This window comes from Temnothorax americanus, unplaced genomic scaffold (assembly GCF_048541705.1).
Source record: "Temnothorax americanus isolate GAGA-0224 unplaced genomic scaffold, ASM4854170v1 Scaffold66, whole genome shotgun sequence".
NCBI lineage: Eukaryota > Metazoa > Arthropoda > Insecta > Hymenoptera > Formicidae > Temnothorax > Temnothorax americanus.
This window is the reverse complement of record NW_027509788.1, coordinates 11249-35920: the sequence shown is the minus strand read 5'-3', so window position 1 is coordinate 35920 and position 24672 is coordinate 11249. Positions and strand designations below refer to the sequence as shown.

At 33.4% G+C, this 24672-nt stretch overlaps 2 protein-coding genes and 2 long non-coding RNA genes across 5 annotated transcripts; 1 reads left to right on the top strand and 3 right to left on the bottom strand.

Moving 5' to 3' along the window:
* Positions 1 to 405: 405 nt before the first annotated feature.
* On the bottom strand, positions 406 to 12540 carry Bcat (Branched chain amino acid transaminase). Its single transcript, XM_077421274.1, has 7 exons — positions 12020 to 12540; positions 4011 to 4118; positions 3719 to 3928; positions 2934 to 3164; positions 1476 to 1785; positions 1193 to 1347; positions 406 to 1109 (listed from the first exon to the last, which is right to left on the bottom strand). Exons 1-7 carry the CDS (start codon positions 12038 to 12040, stop codon positions 918 to 920), a joined length of 1227 nt encoding a protein of 408 aa, XP_077277400.1. The 5' UTR covers positions 12041 to 12540; the 3' UTR covers positions 406 to 917.
* On the bottom strand, positions 5444 to 12013 carry LOC143905708 (uncharacterized). Its single transcript, XR_013259296.1, has 2 exons — positions 7595 to 12013; positions 5444 to 6145 (listed from the first exon to the last, which is right to left on the bottom strand). It is a non-coding gene; the product is annotated as an uncharacterized LOC143905708 (long non-coding RNA).
* Positions 12541 to 12697: 157 nt separating the features above from the next.
* On the top strand, positions 12698 to 15558 carry LOC143905707 (uncharacterized). Of its 2 annotated transcripts, none has more exons than XR_013259295.1 (3): positions 12698 to 13309; positions 13641 to 13784; positions 14144 to 15558. It is a non-coding gene; the product is annotated as an uncharacterized LOC143905707 (long non-coding RNA). The 2 variants fall into 2 exon arrangements; XR_013259294.1 differs by having other exon boundaries at positions 12705 to 13278.
* Positions 15559 to 15650: 92 nt separating this feature from the next.
* LOC143905704 (uncharacterized) lies at positions 15651 to 22841 on the bottom strand. Its single transcript, XM_077421273.1, has 2 exons — positions 17634 to 22841; positions 15651 to 15808 (listed from the first exon to the last, which is right to left on the bottom strand). Exon 1 carries the CDS (start codon positions 22741 to 22743, stop codon positions 20086 to 20088), a length of 2658 nt encoding a protein of 885 aa, XP_077277399.1. The 5' UTR covers positions 22744 to 22841; the 3' UTR covers positions 15651 to 15808; positions 17634 to 20085.
* Positions 22842 to 24672: the final 1831 nt, after the last annotated feature.

Here is a 24672-nt window from a genome sequence, read left to right as displayed (position 1 = left end):
ACTGTTCATCAATCATCTGTGTAAATGCCATCATATAATAAGTGACAATACCAAATAATGATATTGTCATTGGTGAAGTCGATCGTTGACTCGAGTAACGTATAATTAGAAACGACTAACAAAATTCCGTTTCTTTATCATGACGAACAAGATTCAAAACATATTTGTTATTTGATATGCATCCATATCGCACGATTTTTATTATTACACATTTGTATTATTACAAAATGTCAGTATTACGACACATTGAATCACATTGAGTGTTTACATCATAAAACATGCGATGAGATTACGTCAAGAAAAAAATAAATAATGAAGATCTTCTTTAGATATATTCAGTAATTTTGGAAGCAAATTAAAGCAAGGATAAAAGAGATCTTTATTTCAAGGACGATTTTACATAAATAAATGAGTTTTATACAATCCTTTATTATTATTATTAAAAACAGGCGTTTTTACAAAATCTAGAAACATATGTTTACATATATGTAAATTGTATTACATATATGTATAAAATGTACACTAAAAATATGTACAACAATAGATGCGTTTAATGTAAGTTTATATATAAATATACGTTCCGACATATACACGTATATTATGTATATAGTCGTCAGCATTATGTAATAAAATTTATGTATAATGAATAATTATATTAGAGAGAAAAAGCTACCTACAATAGTATGTGAAATGAAAAGTTTCTAAACATAGCACGGTTTCTAAAAAAGTATTTTACACAGTAAGCTTATTACATATGTATACTTTCTTCACAAGGAGTAATCACAAGTATAAATAAATATTAATTTAACTCGTTCCACATAAGTCATTAAAAAAGTTATATATGTGTATATACAAATATATGTATATGACTTTTTAAATATATATAATATAATATAAAATATATATATATAATTTTTTTACTCGATGACTAAACTCCATGGATGTTCGGGTATAACACCGTATTGAATATCCAGTAAATATTTCTTGAGCATTTGATAAATTGGTTCGGGTTGTTCCGTCGTCGGTATATGTAACCCTTGACCTTGGAAATCAATATAAGATACGGGACTAATTGCACATGCTGTTCCTGCTCCGAATATTTCCAACAGCTATAACAAAGAAATTATAATAATAGACAATGCGATAAATGGGAAAAAGAGAGAAAATAGAAAGTTGCATATGTAAATCTTACCCTGTTCTCTGAAAGTAACTGTATGATCTCTTTCATCGTAATAATTCTCTCCGTAACTTGAAATTGATTCCATTGTCTAGATATAGTTAGAAGCGACTTTCTCACAATTCCGGGTAAAATCAAGCCGTTTAGGGGTGGTGTAAGTAATTCTCTTTCTGCGGAAAATAACAAAAATAATAATCGGGTCACTAAACTGGGTTGTTAAATCAGGTCAAGCCTCTTTATGATGATTTTCATAAATAATTTATAAAATTCACAAAATTTACCAGGAAATACTTTTTACCTCCATTATCATTTATGCAAACAACAAAGACGTTCATAGCGCCAATTTCTGTGAGTTCATTGTTTTCGCCGTATAACCACAGTACTTGCTGTAAACCTTTTTCGGTGGCCTCCTGTTGAACTTGAATCGTAGGTCCGTAATTACTGCCTACTTTAGCATTACCGCAACCGCCAGGCCATGCTCTCGTATATCTAGGATCTGCAAGCAGGGAAACCCCGACTTGCACATCTGTAGGTTTAAAGTAAGAACCGACGGGAGATAGGATTACATACAATAAAGCTGAATCCGAGGCTACGACTCCAAGCGTAGGCTATATAGGGACAAGTAAAATGAGTTAAATCAGATTTTGAAAAAGATAAAAAAAATTTCTATTAAAATTTTAAAACGTATTATTACTTAAAAAGACATTTTATATTTGCATTAATTGTTAATAGTTTAAATTTATGTGTGTTTTTACGTTCTCTTTTGTAATATCAAAGCAAATTTTTTATCTATATGTGTTCAAAACATGTTTGTTAAATAGGTATCACATTAGTTGCAACATAATATTTTTAAATATTTCAAATAAATATGTAGTTGTAAACATATCGTTATGTTATATTATAATACAAATTCAAAAGTTTATTGCATCAGATTTTTATCAGTTTTTCAGAGTCAATATCAGAAATAGTCATCATGCGACCACTTCAAGAAGGTTACAAAAATCGATTACGAAAGAAGGAAAAATTTCTCTCTGAATGCTGTTATCACTAATAGTAAGTCTAATAAATACTCTTAGCAACACTTATCTTGCAGGCAGGAAGTCAAAACGTTAAAGTTGAATAAAAAAGTTTCACGTGTCGTGATTAACGCGTATTGTTGAAGAGATTTAAAAAACGCAAGTAATATGTTACTTAAAAAAATTATAAAAGTAAACGGTAAAAAATTGAAGAATATAATAAAAAATAAATGGGTTTTTTTATAATTACGTATTGATATGATAAGAAGTGATATGACGATATATGATACTCATGAAAGTGACGTCCAATTTTTGCCATATCAAATTTGTCGGAAAAACCGAGAAAAGAATAAAAGAAGAGAAAAAGTTCTTGAATGATAAGTCAAACTACGTCCAAATAACATGATTCCAGGGGCATGCATCTTATATGCAACATGTGACCGCGCGCCAACAAAAGACTCTGATTCCGTTTATCAAGTATTATCATTAGGTATTGAGAAATATAACGATTATTCTCGCGCGCGTATACAACAATTTTGATGACGTCCGTGATATAAGTAATATGAGTTCCTCAGTGATTATGTTTGTAACTTGATGCACAAACGGCCATGCAATTGCATCATTTATTGTAAAGTATTGTTACAATGAAAATTTTAACGATATAAATATTAACAGGGCGCTACTCGGTGACACATTGACACACGAATAATATTAATACTTAGTGATAAAACGATACTTACGTCGATGCCTATAAGCGTGGGACGAATGTAAAGACTAGAGGCGGTAGAATGTGGAACCCATTCTTGATCTATACTAATCAATCTACAAATACACTTAATTAATTCTTCCCCTCTGAAAGGAGGTAGACCCACTCTTATTGCTGAATTATTCATTCTGTCCATATTTAGTTCTGGTCTAAACAATCTTATTTTGCCATCAACACCTCTATAAGCTTTCATACCTTCAAACAACTGAGGAAAGATTCATATATGTATTATTACTGTTAAATTAAAGCGCAGCAAGAAATTTCCTCCGTAACAATTAGTATACGTACAAGTCTAACAATCTTTAGATATCCTATAGTTTTAAACATGTTACATGTACATTTTGAATTTAATATGAATCACGGATGATAGTAAAATACAGTTCAAGATCTTGATTTGCTTGAATATTTTTGAGATGGAGGATATTTCAAGAATTTATAGGAATTTAATCTGATAAAAAAAAATTTATCAGCTTCGCTTAGATACACATCTTAGTAAATAATTCTATTCTAATTATCCTAAATTAATGAGACAAAAACCATTGACATTATAAATACTAAAAATCATATATACATAATTAGATATAACAACAAAGCAGAAATAGATATTTATTTTTAATTAAATAAGCAATATTTTTTTGCAAAGTCTATTCGAGATCTAATAATGTAATAAAAGAATAAGAGATAGATCACTAAATATAAATCAATTTTTTAAATCCTATTTTACGTAACTTCCAAATCATAAATAATTATTATGTATACCTCTACAGCGTAATGAAGTACTTTCGCAGCTGGATGAAGGACTATGTTTTCGAAGGGCATAATTTCTGGTGCCTGCCAACCATTCATGCCTTCGTAATAATGTATCTTGAGCATGTGATCAGTGAAATATTTTCCAAATGAAAGCTTATTAACGTCGGGCTTAGGATTTAACTGTTCTGGACCAGCGAGACGGACAGACAAATCTGCGTACTGCAAATTAAATTATACTTTTACTTTTATATTTATTAGATTTAACTACTCAATCATTGCTATCATCGTGACAAGTACATACCTTAAAGAAACGTTGCGGTTGTATAGAGTTCTTGTCTTTAGTTTTCAAAGAAGAGCTCCATCTAACGCTCTGTTGTAGCTGATTAATCAGGTTTCCAAAGGATAAAATCTAAAATAAGAACATGTACACACTTATTTCTGTACATATAATAAAGAATGCGTATCTTCTCAAGAAAAATTTAAAATTCTTGATGACCTTTTATTCAAGATATGCTATGTCTTCATTATTTTATTATTTGTAGAATTAGAAGTAAGACTGTAGAAAGTAGAAGTAAGACTATAAAAAATGTGATGTTATGCCTTCGTTATACTTTGAACAGATATGCATTTTGAAGGAAAAAGTAAAAAAAACAAAAGCTGTTATGAAATTAGATTACCAGTTAAAAAAATACGTCGATAAGAGAAACGCACGATTGCAATTCTGTATGTTCATCGACACAAATATCAACTAGGCGCTACATATTTGTTTGATCATTCGACTAGTATTACAAGCAAAATGTGAGTTTTTTTAATATTTTTCAAGAAGTATAAAATAAGTTAAAGCATTGTGTATATGTGTCTTACTGATTAAACTTTGCGACGGCGAGATTTATATTACAAGCTCGTATACATCATGGACGAAAATTAAAAGTTTTTTAAATGAATTTTCGCTTTTTAAGAAAAGAAAAATTTTTTCAAAACAATAATTAATGGCATTCTTTCTCGGAGGAAAGGTTTAGGGGAATTGGGGGTAGCCCCGGACAATGGGTAGCTCCGGACATTATTGAAATTCAAGTATACCGCGTATCTATGCCCATTGTTTAAACATATGTCTGCATAGGTATGTCGAGATACGCAGAAGGGCATATTAGAATGTTTAAACAATGGCCATAGATATGCGGTATACTTGAATTTTAATAATGTTCGGGGCTTATATCCACTGTCCGGGGCTACCCTCCGTTCCCCTATTTAAAAAAATTGTAGTATTGCAGTCAGAAACGTTTGATTGATACGACGTCGAATCAACGTCGAAAACCAAATGTCGAAATTCTGGTCAATTCGACGTCGAAAGCGTATAAAATATCAACGACTATTCAACTATCATTTCGACGTCGTTTCAACGTCGAAATAAGGTAGAAATTTGATTGAAACAATATACTTAATTTATTTTATACTTTTTTTTAAGGTAAAAAATACTAAAAAATGAGGAGTGCAAACAATCTTGTTTTTCATCATTTCAGTTTATTAAGCAGTAAAAACTTAGTTATTTATATATATTATTAGTTATATTATTACCATTGCACACACATTTGTGTTTTACAGTGTTCGTTGCACTGAACTATTATACTGTTTGTAGATAAAAAAATTAAAAAAAAAACAAATCTCTCATATACTAAGTATTATATATAATGACAAAATAAAATTCCAATTGCACATACATTTCGGGCTCGACTCCTATTCGCAAGAAAAACATACGCAAATTCCGTTTTTACGAAAAATATATCTACAAGTTAATTGGTTAAAAACCATAGAGCCAATCAACAACTTTTGCAACAGAGCAGAATTTGTGCATGTTTCTCTTGCGAATGAATTCAGCCCAATATTTGTAAATAAAGTAACAAATAAAAGTCTCTTATATACTATATACAAAGTGATTCAGAACCTCTGTAACAAACTCTGAGGAACGATAGGTCTCGTAGAAAGGATCATCTTTTGTCAAGCAACCCATGTTCTCTGATGCGTCGTTTAGAAGCTACGCGACCGCGCAGACAGGATTAGTTCCTAAACGACACATCAGAGAATATGGGTTACTTGACAAAAGATGATCCTTTCTATGAGACCTATTGTTCCTCAGAGTTTGTTGCAGAAATCTTGAATCACCATGTATAATGACAAAATAAAATTCTAGTGCGCGCATTTTCAAAAATTTCAATTAATAAATAATTTTGCTTTAAAGAAAAACAAGTAGAATTCGCAGAAATAATATATTCGCAGAAATAATAATAATCCCGAATCAGTATAGTCTTCTTATTTTTTTGTCCTTTTTTTCATACTGGCCGTCATCTTGGCGACGCCAAGGCGCTTGCTTTAGCCATAATGCAGTTGCTGCATCAATCTCTGGAATTTCAGTTTCTAGCCTTTTATCCAGAATGGCACCTAAAAATGCAATAGTTTTTATATTTTATAAGATTTTTTTGAAAAAAACCTGCATAAAAATATACAAACGCCAAGTCAATAGAAACAAAAAGTACAAGAAAGAGACTAAAAAAAGATACTAAATCAGTGGAAAATTTTGTCAAAATGCTGAAAGACGAATATTAATAAAGACAGTGATCTGCATAACTCTCTTTGTATTGAAATAGCATTGGAAAAGTAATTTACAGCCGCTCGAGAACAAGATAATTTTTATCATTATTAACTTGAATAGTTTAGTATATTTATATATTTATTGTATATATTATTTATATAAAACCAATATCTCCAAATTTGCGGAAGTTAGAACCTCACCATTTACAAGGTGTACGCGCGCGCCCACACACGCACGCGCGCGCGCGCGCACACACACACACACACACACACACACACACACACACACACACACACACACACACACACACACACACACACACACACACACACACACACACACACACCCGCACGCACGCACCCACACACGCATACACGCGACACGCACACACGGGGCACGCGCGCGCGCGCATAAAAATCAACGTATATATTCATGTTGCCAGAATGAAGGACAGAAGAATCTATTGCAATATACAGGCTGTATATTCCCAGATAGCAAGTTGCCCGCAAGTTGCTGTCAATTTGCTTAAAACTGCTTTGTTTAAGTTGCCTTCAATATTGAGGAAAGCGGCTTCCAATTTTGCCTATTGGATTGCCGACATTTATTGTTACCAAAACGGTTGCCAACAGGTTGTGGCAACTTTTATGGTAATAAGTATGCTACGAGCTTTCCGCTTCCGCTTGTTTGCGTAAGGTAATAGTTGTCTACATAATGCTTTTAAGTTGCTCTAAATGAAATTACTGTTGTCCGGTGACAGCAATAGTATGATGACAATTAAAGGGAAACTTATGCCAAACACAATTTCCTTTCTTATGCCAAAGAACGCTTGGCTATCTGGGTTAATATTACCTGCCAGCACTGCAAATCTATGCATGTTACGGTACGTGAACTATATAGATTTTCAGTATTGGCAGTGAATATTGAAATGCAGTTACAAATTCTTGCACATTGGATGCGGTAACACTTGACCTGTGTACAGGAGTCATAGCTGCCATAATCTTTAAACAATATATGAATAATAATACATAAAACATCAATAGATATCGCATTATAGGCTTACTGCCTATAATGAGTTAGTACATATGTTTTTACATATATGTAATAGATATAGAAGAACAGGCCAATAGACAATAAGCACAAAGTAAAATCATAACGGAAAATTTGTTTGCCTGATAAATATGTGGAAAACAATAAAATTAAACAGCCAAAATATGAAAAAAGACTCGTTCGTAACAAAAAAAGTTTGTTAGGTTATGTAGCCACAAACACTTAATTTATAAGAAAAATATAGTACTTACCCGCTTAGTATTGTCCGTTATTATGGGTAATAACTTTGTCTTGCAACCAAAAACACCATTTGATTAGAGAATTCGCAGTAATCGCAGTAACCGCACCGTGTGAGTCGTTAAAACGTGTTCAACCAGGTCCTGCTGGTCCCATAAAGCCCCTTGCACAATGCCAGGCAACAGGCAATAGAAACAGGGAATAGAAATCAGAAATCATGTATAAATGCAGAATAAACAGTGACACAGGCAATAGACACAGTGTTTCCGTCACGTTGGAAATTCTGTTGTCTATTGCCTATTGCCAACCAATCATAGCATTCGAATTTTTTAGGTTGTAATTAACGATTTTTTTGTTATTTCCTGTTCCTATTGCCTGTTGCCTGGCATTGTGCAAGGGGCTTAACCCTTCCACTTCACACTTGTTATCATAGCAACGTCGTTTATGGCGCGCTGTTCAACCGCGGGTCTGTGAGAATTTTTTACAAGCGCGATTATATATACTAAATACGGTCACCGACGAGCTTGTCAGTGATGCTGTCAATTGAATCATTTTAATGTTAAATTATTGTTGCATTTATGTGTTTTGTTAGGCTCGTCTACAATTCGCAAGTCGTAATTTTCGCGGATCTTGCGGGACTGGGCGCTTAACTGATCTATAGCGATTAATTAAATTACGCGATTTCTTAATAAATGTCTATAAGTTGTTTCGTACAATATTTATACAAACAATGTCGTAATATTTTTTAAGATTAAAATCTAAAGCCAAATTGATCGAATTTTGTAAGTGCGCACATCAAAATAGTGATATTAATCGTTTCGACGTTGAATCAACCTTGAATCGACACTACACTTCTTGACATGAAGTGATCGATATTGTAGAAATATCGACTTTCTTATCGACTCAACCAGCTGTCAACCATATCGACGTTGAATCAACCTTGAATCAAGGTTACATTTCTGACTGGGATATCTATATATGCATAGATTGCAGGTTGAACGTCGCATGTTTCGTTGAAATATGTCAATCTATATCTATTTTTCATTGAAATATTATGTCGATCTATCTTACTACTAGCGTATTCGGTATTATGCAATAAAAAACAAAGAAGCATATATCAATATATGCAAAATGATTATAAAAGCAAGAAATATATCTTTTACGTAACGCTCGATGAATTGGTTAGAGAGATATGTATATATTAGATATATAGTATTTGATAGGTATAATTTAGTGTATAATTATAGATCAATGTGCATATAAAATCTATACATTGCATTCAATGTCAGTCATCGGAAATCATGCGCTAACGAACAAACATGAGTTGATTAAATTGAAATTGAACGATCTACTGACGTTTGCACAAATATTACTCTATTTATTTTACTTTTAATTAAAAGGGATCTTTTACACTTTCTCGTTTTCCATTTTCTTTCCTCAAAACTCATATATGGAGGGGTAAAAGCCATAGTGGTGTGTCAAATTTTTCAAAATATTGACTCGTGTGCATAAATGCAATTTATAGATTGTATATATATATGTACCTCTGTATTTTATATAAATATACAAATATAATTTATTATATTATAAATTATTATAAATTATAAATAATTATTGTTAATGATATAAATATTAATTATAATTGTATATATAAATATATGTTACAATATATATAATCGTAATATATTTTTATATTATAATTATGTAATAGTATGTATTAAGTAGTAATATATAAATGTATATAAATATATCTATAATTGCAATATAAATACGTATAGTATATAGTATACCTATATATTATATTTTTATTGTAAGTATAAATGATATAAGAAATGTAGTTAAATGAACTACTGTCGTATTTAAATATACTTTGGTTGAATTAAAATTATAAATTAGCAAATAAAACTCGTTCGAAGAGACGCACGTTTGACGTCGCGTGAGAATGTAATCTTACGTCATATCTTAATATTACATAAACATTAATTCATTATAAATTTAGTTAGGCTTACGCCAATTTAATTTTAATATTTTCAAGTATTTTTACATAATATTGTATCATCTGACTGAGCCATATTGTTGCATGTAATGCACCTTAATATATCGTAAATTTACCGGTAATTGAAGATTTTATCCCAGAAAATATTAAAATTAAAAAAAGAAAAGATATATTATTGATAATATATGCACGTTTAAAATTGATCTGAGATGAAATGTAAGATCTATTTAAATAGGATATTTTGTAGATGCTTTTTGAATAGATACGAGACGTTTTATAAAACCTTGCCTACATTCTCGATTGCTAACAACTTCATTTGCCAACATTTCTTATTGCTTACAAGAATTATTGTGCATATATAATAATGAAAAATACAAACGTACATTTGCGCACATGGCCTTATTATGCACAAACACATTGCACATGTAGATTGCACATATGGCCATATTGCATAAAATAAGATATACAAAATAAGAAAATTATATTAACACTTTGCACACACGACTTTGTTGCGCACATATACTTTGCATACATGACTTTATTGCACATATTAGTACATAGTAGCACATAGTAGTATTGCACATAGTAATTGCTCTAGTTTTATGGACAAGATTCCCATAACTATGGCGTCATAATGTAAAAGTTATTTCTGAAGGTATTTTTAGCGGAGAATACGGGAAAAATACTTAAAAAATTCCACGACCAATAGATACCATTAATAAGCAATATTGACGCCAATATTCTTAACTTGAATACACGTTTGATCTCAAATCTATATCATAAATGTAAATGGAAGTGTGGGGTGGACCTCGCTTTGTGGTGGTAAGTAGAAAACCCGAACTGCACAATGATAGACCTCGTTTCGCCCCTATATGCAGGGGTGGGATGGGGTGGAGTAGACCTCGCTTTACGTGGAAAGTTGGAAATCCGTGTATGTACGCAATAAAGTCATATGTGCAATATGTGTATGTGCGCAGTAATGTTATGTGTGCAATGTGTATATATGCGCAATAAAGTCATGTGTGCAAAATGTATGTGCGCAACATAGTCGTGTGTGCAAAGTGTTAACATGATTTTTTTATTTTATATGTCTTATTTTATGCAATATGGCCATGTGTGCAATAAAGGTCGAAACACAAACTTTTGCATAACGCATAATGCATAAAAAAATTGATTGGTTCATATTATGTGCATAAGGAAATAGAACAATCCATTTTCTTATACTTATGCATTATGCGTTATGCAAAAGTCTGTGCTCCCCGCTTAAAGTCATATGTGCAATGTGTTTGTGCATAATAAGGCCATGTGCGCAAACGCACATTTGTATTTTTAATTATTAATGTGCGCAATAATGCTTGTAGGCAATCGCTTTGTAGGCAATTGGGAATGTCGGCAAAAACGAAGCTATCGGAAAAATATTGTGGATAAATTGAGCTGTTGGCAATCGGGAATGTAGGCAAACGGAACCCTCCCGGATTATCTACATGGAATAACTAAATTATCGTATCAATGAGATATTGTATAATGTACTAAAATAATCCGGATGAGTATAAAATAATAATTCGGATTTTATCTTTAAAAAATTCTATTTTTCTAAAAAAAAAGTTCAATTACAATTCATTACATTTTCAACCAGTGTGCAATATTTTTGCTTATTTTTTTAATATTTAAATATCCACATACATACAATTAGTTACGTCAGATGTAAAATTTCTAACCGTTCGAATGACGCAATTTTCTACTAAGTTTAACATTTTACGTTCATCTTTTGATTTGCCTGTCGCGAACAAAAAACGTGTTCCTATATTTTTTGTATTACAAAATCTAACAAACTTTAAGAAATAAATTACTACAAATACATGTGTGTGTATATCTAAATATATTAAAAAAATAATTATAATAATATATTTTTATAATATATTTTTATCTTAAAATCTATATTTTTTAAATACGCGTGTTTAAAATATATAATAACAAAATGTAAAAGTCCGCAATTGTCCATAACGCGGCTTTTTATTATCGCGTTCGAAGTACGCAAATCAACGATCGATTGTCGCATGATTCTGCTGGAACTACATTTTTCAGCCGGTTCTAACGAAAACTAACTCGCAAACGGCACAAGGAAAAGAGCAACGGATCTAAGAAGTCTAAAATTATTTCCCGTTTTGGAAGGTTCTTGAAGTTTCTCGGCGAGTTTTCTCGCCGGTTTCTTGTTTATTTTATTCTAGATAAAGTGCGATTTGATATAATTATACCAAAACTTGAGTGGATTAAATTTGAATCTTCGGGACCTGCAGTTCCGTTCTTCCGATCTTCGAGAGGTCTCAAATTTTCTCGTGGAGGGGCATACAATTGCCGATTGAATTTTCGATTTTTCGAGCAATTTTCAGGATAGCAGCTTTGATCGAAGGATGAATACAACTGCAGGAGTGGGTTAACTTACCTTGCGCCGCAAGTGAACCATGTTGAGCCGAATATCTATCCGATGTAGAGAAAAAGAGAGATTGACTCAATAAAGAACACACGATCCTTGCTGTTTGTTCGCGCTGTTTCGAGTATCCGCACAGCTCATTCTACGTGAGAGTTTGTCCTGTTCTTGTATAGTTTCTTTTTTTTTCTTCTCTTCCCGATGCGAGCGTCGTTCAATCTCGGGTTTAAGCAACGGAATAAATAGCCAACAGACAATACCCTTTACGTTAAGTCGCCGCTTGCAACGTGTCTCGAGGGACGATAAAAAATGTGGAAAGAACAATCAAAAATTGGAAAAGCGGGACTCACTCTCGGCATCTGAAATGGCACACTAATTTGGACAAATCGCGCACATACCCACACGGAGGCCGACGGTGGTTGAGTATTCACGAGTGGAAAAACGAGTGCGTTTACTCAGATGGAACGTTTGTTCGTTCACTCGCTTCTTCGCTCGCTCACTGATTACTGATTCAATCGTCCGATCACAAATACAGCGTTTTTGAATTAAACGTTGGTTAATATTTTATTTATCAGCAAGTCAGCAAGGCATAAACGAGAGAGAAAGAGAAGATGGACAAATAGATAGAGGGAGGGAAAGAGAGAGAGGAAGGGAGGGAGAGAAAGAGAGAGAGAGAGAGAGAGAGAGAGAGGGAGAGGGAGGCAGGAACGCGACCGCTAAGAACCAGCGTCCCTACTCTTTTTCCTAATCGAGCCACTTGCCGATCGTCTTTGACGAAAAGAGGAAGGAAAGGAGAGATGGGAACAAGTTGATGATTTACGACTTTACGAGAAGGAGATGTCAGACGCATAATCACGGGAAAGGAGAGGAAAAATTGCGTCAGGGTATACACAAGCTCGCTCGCACGCGCGCGAACGCACAGGGAGTTAAAAACATGTTGATAATCGCGCGCCCCCTCCGCGTGCGATAAGTGGACGGGAGACCAGCACGCGGCGTTGTTATTCGCGAGAATCGTACGATCGTTCGATTCTCGAAAGTACCCGGCCGTGTCATAAATATTGATATTGGAGGCGTGGCACACGGGTCGAGAGACGTAATAACCGATTTTTGTTGCACTTCGCGGGTGGTTGACAAGAAAAGCGACGCTAAGCGACCTACGTTTTAGTGACGTATTGTGACACGGCCGATTTACGAACCCGTCTTTTGCAATATGCGTCAGCGTCGTCTATGCGTAGCAGTGATTGAAGCACTACGTCTCATTGTCAGTTGAACGGGTTAGACCACCCAGATCATATCATCAAAAATGTATTTTTTTAAACAAAATAATAAATTTCTTTCGCCAGTATATAGCTTACTATTTGCTACTATTCGCTACTATATACTGGCCCCTTAACTTTTGTTATTTTTTATCAGTTTTCTTTCTCTTTCTCTTTTCTTGTTTCTAAGACAAAAATTGTAGAGGGAGAATATCAATTAGGTCTTATTGTTAGTATTCAAGTCTTAGTCAATTGCTTATCAGAGATCATTAGAGTTGAAGTAAGAAAAATTGACCGAAAAGAATTAAAGAATACTTTTTCTCGTTTTAAAAAAGAAATTGCGTTCGTACGGGATTAACCATCGAATACGTAAAATATAGGTGGGAAGGAAGGAGACAAACTACGTTTATGTTTTGATGAGAAACAAGCGTACAACGTGTTAAAAGAAGGGAGAATACAATGCGGACAACAATTGGCTTCCGTTGATCCAACAACAGAAGAGGAAAGCCCAATATATGGTGCAGGTATTGTCGAATAAAATATGTCTACATTTAATATATAAATCTATATTTCAAAACTTTTAACGTGGTTTTTCTCGATACCATTGTTTCTCGAACTGATTTGCATTATAACTCGAAAACTGATCACTTCTATAATAAACCAAAATACTTGTAATGAATGCCCTCTCCTATAAAGCTTTTTTTTGGAGAAAAAAAAATATTTTTTTAATTAACAAAAATTTAAGAGAATTTTGGTTAAAATTTTTTTTAATTTATATAAATTGTACATTTTTTTCAAATTTTTAAAAATGGTTACCAGTAGGTATAGGTATAAACACAATTAAGTATTCTAAATATAAATCTTGTTGGTAACTTGATTTTAGATAACCCTGCTCGGAGATGTGCAAACCAGAGGGGCTTGAAGAGAAAGAGAAAAAAAACTTGTTTGAGAATTTATTATAGGAGAATATTATAATTAGCACAAATTAATAAATAATAAATAATAAATAATAAATAATAAATAATAAATAATATAAATATTAAATAATAAATAATAAATAATAAATAATAAATAATAAGTAATAAATAATAAATAATAATAAATAATAAATAATAAATAATAAATAATAAGTAATAAATAATAAATAATAATAAATAATAAATAATAAATAATATTTGAAAAATATAAGTTGTTTTTTTATAGTTTAGAGTATAATCTATCTAATGTATTTAATCAATTTTATATTGCTTTTATATCACATTTTTGCTGAAAAAAAATTCCGAAAAGTAACTTCATTTTCAAGCATCCAAAAGATGTAACCCCTTAAATGTTTAATAATCACTCTAAATATTTTAAATTCGATGATTATAAAAATATAAGTAAAAATAAGAAATATGGTTTGCAGAACGTTTATTTCTTTAATCAGTTTATTATCAATACGTGGTGCAAGAGCGTGCATTTGCAAGAGAAAGATAATAATTAGTCACGCAGGGAATTAAGACAGCTTCTTTAAGCACAAGAGAACTCATTAAAATATTATTGCGGTATACGATTTGCAAAGTGACTTTAGAAACATTATACAATCACCATGTTTCTTCGAATAAAAAAACTATTACGAGATATATTTGGTTTTCGTGGTAAAAACTTCGTTTGCACATTTCTATTAGAAAATCAATAGTAACTACTTAAGAGAAATGTAGTTTTTTGAAACCTCTAAAACAGAATAAAAATGTGATAAGTATAAAAAACAATAATATGTTTAAAAAATAATTACTCAAAAAAGTAAATATTAAATAATATATAACACATTGCAAACTTGGATAAAGTAAAAACAGGAGATGAGATTAGAGCGATGGTAAAATCGTAAAATTAAGGTGCGGAAATTTAGAGGATACAAATAAATATTGGCTTGACGAGGAAGATACGAAGTGTAGATTCTGCAAGTTAGGTAGGGACAACTTAGAGCATTAAGCGAGTGCAACATCACAAGTACGTGGTTTGAGAACTTAGGTAGGAATAACGAAGAACGATTAAAGAATATATGCGATGACAAATTTATAATGGAAAAAGGAAAGGTGCTAAATAGATTATGGAAAAGGAGAGAGGAAAGCAATAAAAAAAAAGATAATGGCTGTAAACAATAATGATAATGTAAATAATAATGTACTGCGGCTTGTTTGTAAAGAAGAATGATGTTTGACGTGTGGATGTGTGTGTGGATGTGTGTGTTAAGTAGAATTGTAAACCAAGTCCTTTCTTGGCGTATAGCTGAAATAAAGACATATATATATATATATATAATATATAACACATTGCATATACATAAATACAATATATAAATAATAACAAGAAAAAAGAGTAATTAATTTCACAAATTTAAAAATTGTGGATTTTTATATGCATAAAATATCTATAATATTTTTCTTTTTTTTTATTTAATTGCATTACCAACTTATGATTTATAATAGTTAGGCATATTTTTTTAATGTTTCTAATTTGCTAAATGGTAATTTTTTAGAAAAACTTGCACAGCTGAGATGACTTTGACCTTATAACAAAAAGCGGGGAGTACACACTTCTGCTTTAAGCATAAGGGGAAAAGCTAAGAAAATTTGGTCATTTTTTTTTTGCCCCTGTGTAGGGGACCAATAAATTTTCTTTTTCCCACGCATTATTTTTTATGCAAAAATTTGGTGCCCCCGGGTTAAAACAAATCGTTAGTGCTTTGTTACGTGTTATATGTAATCTGTGAAAAGCACAAAAATATGTTTTAAATTTATAGAATAGGTTTTTTTAAATTTAAAAAAATAAAGAATACGAAATTAACAAAAAATGACTTTAATGTAAATTTTTTTATTAAAAATTTTGAAAAAAAAAATATTTAAATAAAATTTTTACTTTTAAATGTAAATACAGTGAATATATCTTATAATTTATTTTTTATAATATTAAACCCCCTTACTTTTACCTTCCCCCAATATACTAATCAAACCCCCCCTTTAAAATTTTTGAATGAAAACCATAGTTTTAAATTGTAAGCATTTAAAAACCCCCTTTTTTTGTTTTTAATTTAATCTATATAAAAAAAAACGTTTATTTTTTTTAAAAAAATTTTTGTGGCAATTTAACAATGTATAAATTTGAAGTGTTTCATTTTAAAATAATAAAATTTAACGAAAAAACTTTGCGTTTTTTCAAATGAGGTAAAAAAACGTCGTTTTTCAATTCCATATGAAAAAAAATCTAAAAGTTTCATATTCAGGGAAAAAACAAGGTTTTTGGGTTTTAAACCTAAGGCAAATATAATTGCAGATTTTTTTGAACTACCATTATAGTTGTGACCAGCAGAATTTATAAAATTTTTTCAAACTTTATTTTTTTTTGAAACTCTATTTAAAAAGTATCCACATATGCCATACAATGAATTTTAAATTTTTTTTTGATTACTTAACTTTTTTTTTTTCCAGGAGGAAGGGCAGGAAAATTTTTTCAAATTGATTATTTAAATTTGTTTTAGCTGGCCGTCTTAAAAATCAGCAATGAAAGAACCATCTTTGGGCATATTGTATTTGTAAAGTTTTTTAAGTATGAGAAAAACCCCCCGAAATTTTAAACGTGTTTAACTGAAGCGTCGGGGAAATTTGGGAAAAATTTTTTTAATTTGAGAAAAGATTTCCACGCAGGTCGGGGGAAAATCGACCAGCAAAACGTACGAATATCCTTTTTTTTTTTTAAAAAAATAGTTTAAATTAATTACAGATTTTTAGTATTAAAATCCTCTTTGGGAATTTTAAATCGTGATTTTGAAAACCAAAATTTTTTAAACACGGAATAAAATCAATTACCGAATTTAGGAAATGTATGCTTTCCCTTAAATTTTTTTGGGGGTTTTTTCATTGTTTTCTTTTTTTCCTAAAGCCCCCATAGGACTTTTTGTGCGTTATTTAAACCCCAAAAAAATTTTAAAATATTTCAGTAATTTTTCTGTTGTTTCATATTTTTTATTCCCATTTTTGGTCCCTTTTAATTAAATGACCATCCCCAAAATTATTTAACTACACTGCCCCTGACCCCAACTTTCATTTTATTAAAACGTTGTCGTTTTTTTTTTAAAAACAAATTTTATTTAAAATTTGGTTTCAATTTTTTAAAAAGAAAAAACTTTTGGTTTGGGGTAAATTTTTTTAAAAAGTTCAAATTGTACAATATCAAAGAAACTTAAAATTTTTTCCCCAAAATTTTTTAAAAATTTAAAATAATTTTTTTATTAAAAGCAGATCGGAGTTCTTAAAAAAGGTGGAGCGTCAGCAAAAAAAAATAATTTAGTGACATAAATGGGTAATTTCGAATTACACAGCTGAGATGACTTTGACCTTAAGGATGTTCCATAAGGACAGGTCTAGCCAAAAGTCATGGAAATCTTAAAAACACCGATATTAATTCTTTAGAGATCCAAAGACAAAAAAAATGTATACAAATAGTTACGACAAATCTAATAGAATGTAAAAAACGTAGATTTAGTGACTGTAAATAACTGTTACTACTATTTTTTTCTTAAACAAAATCTTGGCAAAATAAAAAATTATAAAATAAAGTAATTGCTCTTAACTCTCGTAATTTCAGTCATATATTCAATAATATAAATTAAATATATTGTATAAACATGAAAATTGTATTTTTATTATAATGATATTTGCTGTAAATATATTAATAAGCTACGCAGCTAAATGTGACAACACTGTACAATCCAAGAGGTTGGGAGGCCTGTTTGACACACACGTACTTACACAAATCAAATTAAGCTATATTAGAGGTTAATTTGAAAAGTTTGTTATTCAACCGCAATTATCGCACAAAAAATGTATCGATGGAAAGGAAAAATCGCTACTAAAAAACAATATAAGAAAAGACTTGCGCAACAAAAGAATGGATATAAAAGAAAAAAATTCCAGTGGAAGAAAATATTGAGAATGCTGAAGAAAGTGTTCCAGAGGTTCCAAAGATTACGCATGGACCACGTATTGTCGAATTGAAATGTTTAGGTGAACAACTGTTGTGCATCTCATGTAAAGAAGTATTATCGCTACAATTTCTGGAGACTGAGATATATTAAGGGTTAGCATCAGAACTAATTATTAGATGTCACAAATGTTTGCTGTTGAATAAGGTCATTACGAGCAAAACTCATTCCTGAATCCGAAAATAGAAGCAACCTTCGTTATGACAAACTTTAGAAAAAGTTGGGATTTATCTGCCACAACCTGTATTTGCTCATGGACAACTCTATGTAGCATTCTCAAGAGCAACTAAAAAAGATAATGTCAAAATTAAGATCGATGAAAACAGCAATCAAGGACAACTTATTGAGGGAAATTCGAAATCTTTTACAAAAAATGTTGTATATCGAGAAATTTTGTAACAAAGCTGCTACTTATATCGAGGGTGGGGGCCGGGGGAGGTTTTTAGCCGGTGCAAGTCCGGCATAACCCTAGGGACCGGCCCTAGGGTATGCATTAGGCATTTTCCTCCTCCAACGAAAAAAAAAGGCCCAATATCTAAAAATTTACGGATATTAAAAAATTCACGATGAAAAATTGAAACTTTTTAAAAATAAAAAAAAATGTATTTAAATTAAAAATTAGTATATTAAACTGAGAGTAAAATAAAGGTTGAATCTAAAAAAAAAACGAAGATGTAGATTACAGTTTAAGAAGAAAAAATAACAAATTTAGTGTTTCAAATTAATGGGTAAATTTAAAACATATATAATTAATATACAGATAGATTTATACCCGCGCGAAGCGCGGGCCGAAAAGCTAGTAGAATTATAAGATATAGAAAAAGTTAAAAAAATGAGTATACAATATATATATTAATGTTAACATGTTAATATGATAGTTTATTTTAAAAGTTGATATAAGATGATATATGTGTTTAACATTTTAATAAACTACTTAATTGCTATTACTCATTAGGTGAAATAAAATAAAAAATTCAACTGCCAAATTAAATTTTCGAGAGATGAAATCGAACATTTAAATTGCGATCAACCTTACTTTTACAACCGCAAACACTGAACACTTAATTCTGCTCGTAAATTTATAACGCGGAGAAAATTCCATATTAATAAAAATACAAAGTCCAGTAACGCAAAGCCAGTATGACCGCACGTCAAGCCTGTATGTGTACAATGCCACGAGATCTGTTACCATTCACTGCTTTCACTTTCGACCACCAGATGTCATGGCGACGAATGTCAGGTCCCAATACCTCAAATTCGACCTAAAATTATTTAGGCCGCCTGCTGTAAACTTTTGATAGGCAACTGGACCTGGCTTCAGGTCAAAATTTAGGTTGAATTTGAGCCATTTGAGGTAGGCCGCGGCCTAAATGCCCCGGTGTAACCGTGCCCAATGCGTGTTCGAGCAACGACCTAGCAAAATTAAGTCTGTGCCCTAAACGACTCAGATTGCTGACGGCCCCAGATAGCCAAACCTGAGCAGCAGATTCCAAGCAGAGTCTGCATTAAATTTTTGGTATCAAAAAGGCAACAAATTGCACGCGGAAACAGCTCTATCAGATGATGTTGTCAAATTGTAGCCAGAAATGCGACAGAGCCTGCTGACAGGCAATGTGAGCAGATTGGCAGCAGAAACCGCGCAGAGCCTGCACACATACTTGGCAGCATATTCTTCTTCTTCTTCATCTTATATTGGCGCATCTATACCCTATCGGTTAGGATTGGCCATTATACTATTCTCCAATGAGTGAACTCAACAGCGATGTATGGGAGGTAGAGAGAGAGAGAGAGTAAGGCGGGAATTTTTAAATATAAAGATTGGATGAGCTGAAAAAAGCGAGTATTAAGCGGCATAACTTAGGGGGCGGATTTTTGAGAAGTGGAAATATGTCCGTGGAATTAGTTGAGAATTTCTCTTGAAGATATTTGTGAAGTGGCGACGTTTGATCGCGAGTTAAGATACAGTTAAATATTATGTGATTTGCATCCTGATACGGATCGCCACAGGGGCAACTCGGGGAATCGACAATATTTTTCCGGAATAAGCTTTGATTCAAATTGTAATGGCCGCTGCGGAGGCGGCTCGTGGTGACTATTTGCGCTCTATTAAGAGGAAGACGGTAGTACCAAGGCTTGATATTATTGGTATGATAGTGGGTGTGGTAGAAAGTACCCTTGGTGAATGCTGCGTTTTCTAGATAGGTTTGATATCTTCTATTTAAAATATATTTGGATCTATGATAGAGATCAATGTAGGGAACCATACAGTTGGTTTTTCTGCCTTTTCTGGCAGCTCTCTTAGCAAGAATATCCGCTCGCTCGTTACCCGTAATTCCCTTGTGCGATGGAATCCAGGCCACCTTAATTTTTGAGCCACCAGTGACCGCCCTATAATACATATTACGAATGAGTGAGATGATGTGATTGTTGTGCGTTATATTGTATGATGTGATCGTTTGCAATACACAACTGCAGTCGGAGAATATGATTGCTGAAGGGATTTGTAACTGGTGGATGATAAACATGGTTTCGTAAATCGCCCAGGCCTCTGCTGTGAAAGTGGAAACGTCAGGGGGAAGCTTACAGCAGATTTTGATAGGCAGGTCCGGAGAGAAAACGCTTGCTCCCGCGGCTCCTGTATCAAGTTTAGACCCATCTGTATAAAATGTGATTGAGTCAGCAATGTGAGGTGCAAAATGATTTCTAAAGTGCTGATTAGCTTCCTCCGCGGATATGAAATCACTATTTGGTAGAAAGAAAGGTATCAATTCAGGTTGGTAGGTAAGCGAAAGGAAAGGGTATGAAAAAAACGGAAGATATACGGAACGGTGCATAGTGCCTCGAATGTTTCTGACTGCCAGATATGACCTGAAAATGGGGATTGCGCGGCATGCTTTCGATCGTTTGGCATTACCAATCGTTCCAAATTGAACGTTTTTGAGACTGTCAATAACCGGGTTAAATCTACAAGAGAGACTTTTTACTAAATAATTGTGAATAAGGTAAGAAAAGCGTTGAATTAAGGGTGGTTCCTTGGCTTTGTCCAAAATTACGTTGATGAGGGTTGAGACACGGTAACCCATGGCATTGCGGATTAACTTCCACTGCAGGCGCTGGAGGGCCAAGAAGAGTTGTTTATTTCCTTTAAACTGAAAGACGACGGCGCCGTATTCGATTGCTCCTCTAAAAACTGCTCGATATAATGAGAGTAGTAATTGTGGGTGAGATCCCCATTTTGTTCCCGCCAACATCGTTAGAATGCTGGCAATTCGTCTGCCTTTATTTATTAAATATTTCATGTGGGGCTCTCCAGTAAGTTTGTTGTCCAAGTTGATGCCGAGGAATCTATGTTCAGTAGCCATGGGTATTTCTTCGCCATTGACCAATATGTTAGGCTTAGGTAGTTGGTAAGATCTTTTTCGAGTGAATACGACACAGCGTGACTTGGAAAGTGACAGCTCTAGACCTCTGGATCTTAAGTATTGATGAAGGGATTTTAGTGAGTTCTTTATCAGGCGAAAAGCTTCTTTAATGGATTTGTGCGTTGTGTAGACTGCCAAGTCGTCAGCGTATTCCAGTGAATACACCCCTGGTAGCAGTTGACGCTTAGAATCTTTAACGTATAGGTTGTAAAGCGGAGGGCTGAGAATGGATCCTTGCGGTAGGCCTTTATAAGTGTAATATGGGCCTTGAGTATTTCCATCGCGGACGAAAAATATGTTTCTGTTTAACAGCAGGTTAGCGATGAAGTAGCGAATAACAGCCGGTACACCCTTCCTTTGGAGATCTTCCAAAAGGATAAAAGGATCCACATTGTCGAAAGCTCCTGCAATGTCCAGAAATACGCATACTGTGAATTTTCCGTTAATGAAGCCCAATTGAATCGCGTTAGTAAGAATTATTAGGCTGTCGCTGCAGGATCTGTAGCTGCGAAAGCCAAATTGCGTGTCCGATAGTATGTCGTTAGCTTCAAAGTGCCATCGCAGTCTATTATAGACACATTTTTCTAGAATTTTTAACAGGCACGACAGTAGTGAGATTGGTCGGACACCATTAGAGTTCGATTTGGGTATGAAAACCACCAGGGATTCCGTCCAACTGCTTGGGAAAGTGCCACGAGAAATTATTCTGTTGTAAATATCAAGTAGGTGTGTCTCAAATTTTTCAGGTAGGGTTTTAATGAAGGCGTAGCTTATTTGGTCTAACCCAGGTGAGGAGGACACTTTAACAGTGGCCAATGCAACCCTGAGTTCGTCTATAGAGAATGGATTGCTCATCCAGGACTGAACATTGGGAGAGTTAATGTCCTCTTGTTTCATAGAAAGCAGTGTTGTGAAAGGTGGAGGTGAGCAAGATGGTGGACATAATTTGTCGATTGCTGCTTCCTGTGAGGATTCTAGAATTTTGTAATCCTTTATGGAGTTGTTATCTTTCCTCTTGAACGCTTTGATCAGTCGCCACATTTCAGCAGTAGGAGTTTTGGAGTTGAAACTCGTACAAAAAGAGCGCCAACTTTCCTTTTTCTGTTTGGAAAGCACAAGTTTGCATTCTCTATTCTGTCGCTTCAGGGCTAAGTAATTGTCTTTAGATGGATCTCGTTTAAATATGTCCAGTGCAATTTTACGATTATTGACTGCTTTAGTGCACTTTCCGTTCCACCACGGGGCGGGGAATCTCTTGTAGATAATCTTCTTAGGGCCAATTTTTCCATCTTTACCATCTTCTCGAAGGATGTCGGTTGCGACTTCTTTTATACTGTTAATTAATTGCTCATAATCTTCAAGTTTGTTGTCTGTAGTAGTTGGAGGAGATTCGCGGCTGATTTTTTCTAGCCTGGCGTTGAGTTTGAGAAGTTGTTCCTTGTCAAGTTTTAGCTTATACGCAAATCGCTTTATCATGGAGAATTTGCCGTTGATAACAGTTTCTATAGGGTAGTGATCGCTTGCCATGGGGTCGTCTAATGTAGTTGTGCAACAAGTGCAAGCAAGATCCGGGGATGCAAGTGCCAAGTCGATAATAGAGCCGGTATTATTATATGGATTGAATCGCGTATTAGTCAAATCATTTAGTGCCCAGTAATTGAAAGATTCAATACATGAAGCCAGCCGAATGCCAGCGCTATCGTTGCGCTTGCAGCCCCAGAGTCGGTGGTGGGCATTAAAATCGCCTACAATAAGGGCAAATTTATATCTAGACGCCAAGCTAAAAATGTCATTAAACGCTTGTATCATAGTGTCATCGTTAGGATGTCTATAAATATTTATAATAAGCAGCTCCTCGTTTTGAAAAGGAATAGAGATAGCCGCTGCCTCAATAGAATAATGAACAGTGAAGGGAAGCTGTACTAATGAGACCTTATAAGGTTGTTTTTTACTAGAAAGCATATGCCGCGCATTCCCGGCTTCGTGATATCCTGCGAAGGCCGACCCGACTGCCGATCGCGACTGCCGACTCACATCTAGCCAATCACAACGAAGCGCCGACTGACTGGTCGGTCGACTCGCATTTTAGACCCTGGTTTATTTCTCGACTCACCGACTCAAAGTCGGAACCAATAGAAATACAGTTTTCGATCACGTGATAGTTTAGTTGTAATTTGTAATGTTCCGCGGGTGTCCTGTGGATATGGTAAGAGATAATCTCTCTGCTAGTGGGATACTTTTTCTAAGATGAGTATTTTGTTTCATAATCAAAGGTGCAACTTTATGAAGAAGCTCCTCAAAAGTGGCAATGTCCATTCTCAAACATCTGTTCAAAATAAAAACAAAAATTTTATATCACGTCTACTCTTAAGGTGCCTTTTCATACGCAGCACGCTGCGGCAGCAAAATGTCACGTGATTCAAATTTTCTCTAAACTGCTTTTGCTGCATTCGCTGCTCATGAAAAGGAATAGCGGCAGCAGCATATTTAATCTTAACCTAAAATATATATTTTTTGGTTGCGGTTTAAAATTAATTTTAACAGTCTGATAATGTCATACAATCAACATCAATTATATGAGTGGCACAGAACATGTGAGCAAATAATTCAAAAATATAATGTGGAAAACTTAAGAAGGCAAAAATTGCGATTACGGCGACTGTTGGTGCAGTTATAGCTTGGGCAACTGAAATTTCCAAGAAAAAGCGACGTTATAAAAACAAACGTACTTGGATAACCGAATTTTTTGAACAACGTCGACGATATGGGTTTTACCATACGGCTTTACCTATATTAAAGTTAGAAGATTTACGCTTTCGAAATTATTTTCGAATGAATACTATACAATTTGAAGAATTATTGGAATTAGTTGCCCCAAAGATTACTCGACAATATGCTATTCGTGAACCAATTGAAGCAGGACAACGCTTATCAATATGTTTGAGGTATACATATGATATAATGAAATAA

Excerpts from the sequence above, each read along its gene's own strand:
- Bcat (XM_077421274.1), bottom strand. The coding sequence starts at position 12,040 with ATGGTTCACTTGCGGCGCAAG. Across the intron at positions 4,119-12,019 it reads TGGTTCACTTGCGGCGCAAG|ATTTTATCCTTTGGAAACCT; the intron begins GTAAGTTAACCC and ends TTCTTATTTTAG. Across the intron at positions 1,110-1,192 it reads AGTTACTTTCAGAGAACAGG|CTGTTGGAAATATTCGGAGC; the intron begins GTAAGATTTACA and ends TCTTTGTTATAG.
- LOC143905704 (XM_077421273.1), bottom strand. The coding sequence starts at position 22,743 with ATGTGGCGACTGATCAAAGCGTTCAAGAGGAAAGATAACAACTCCATA.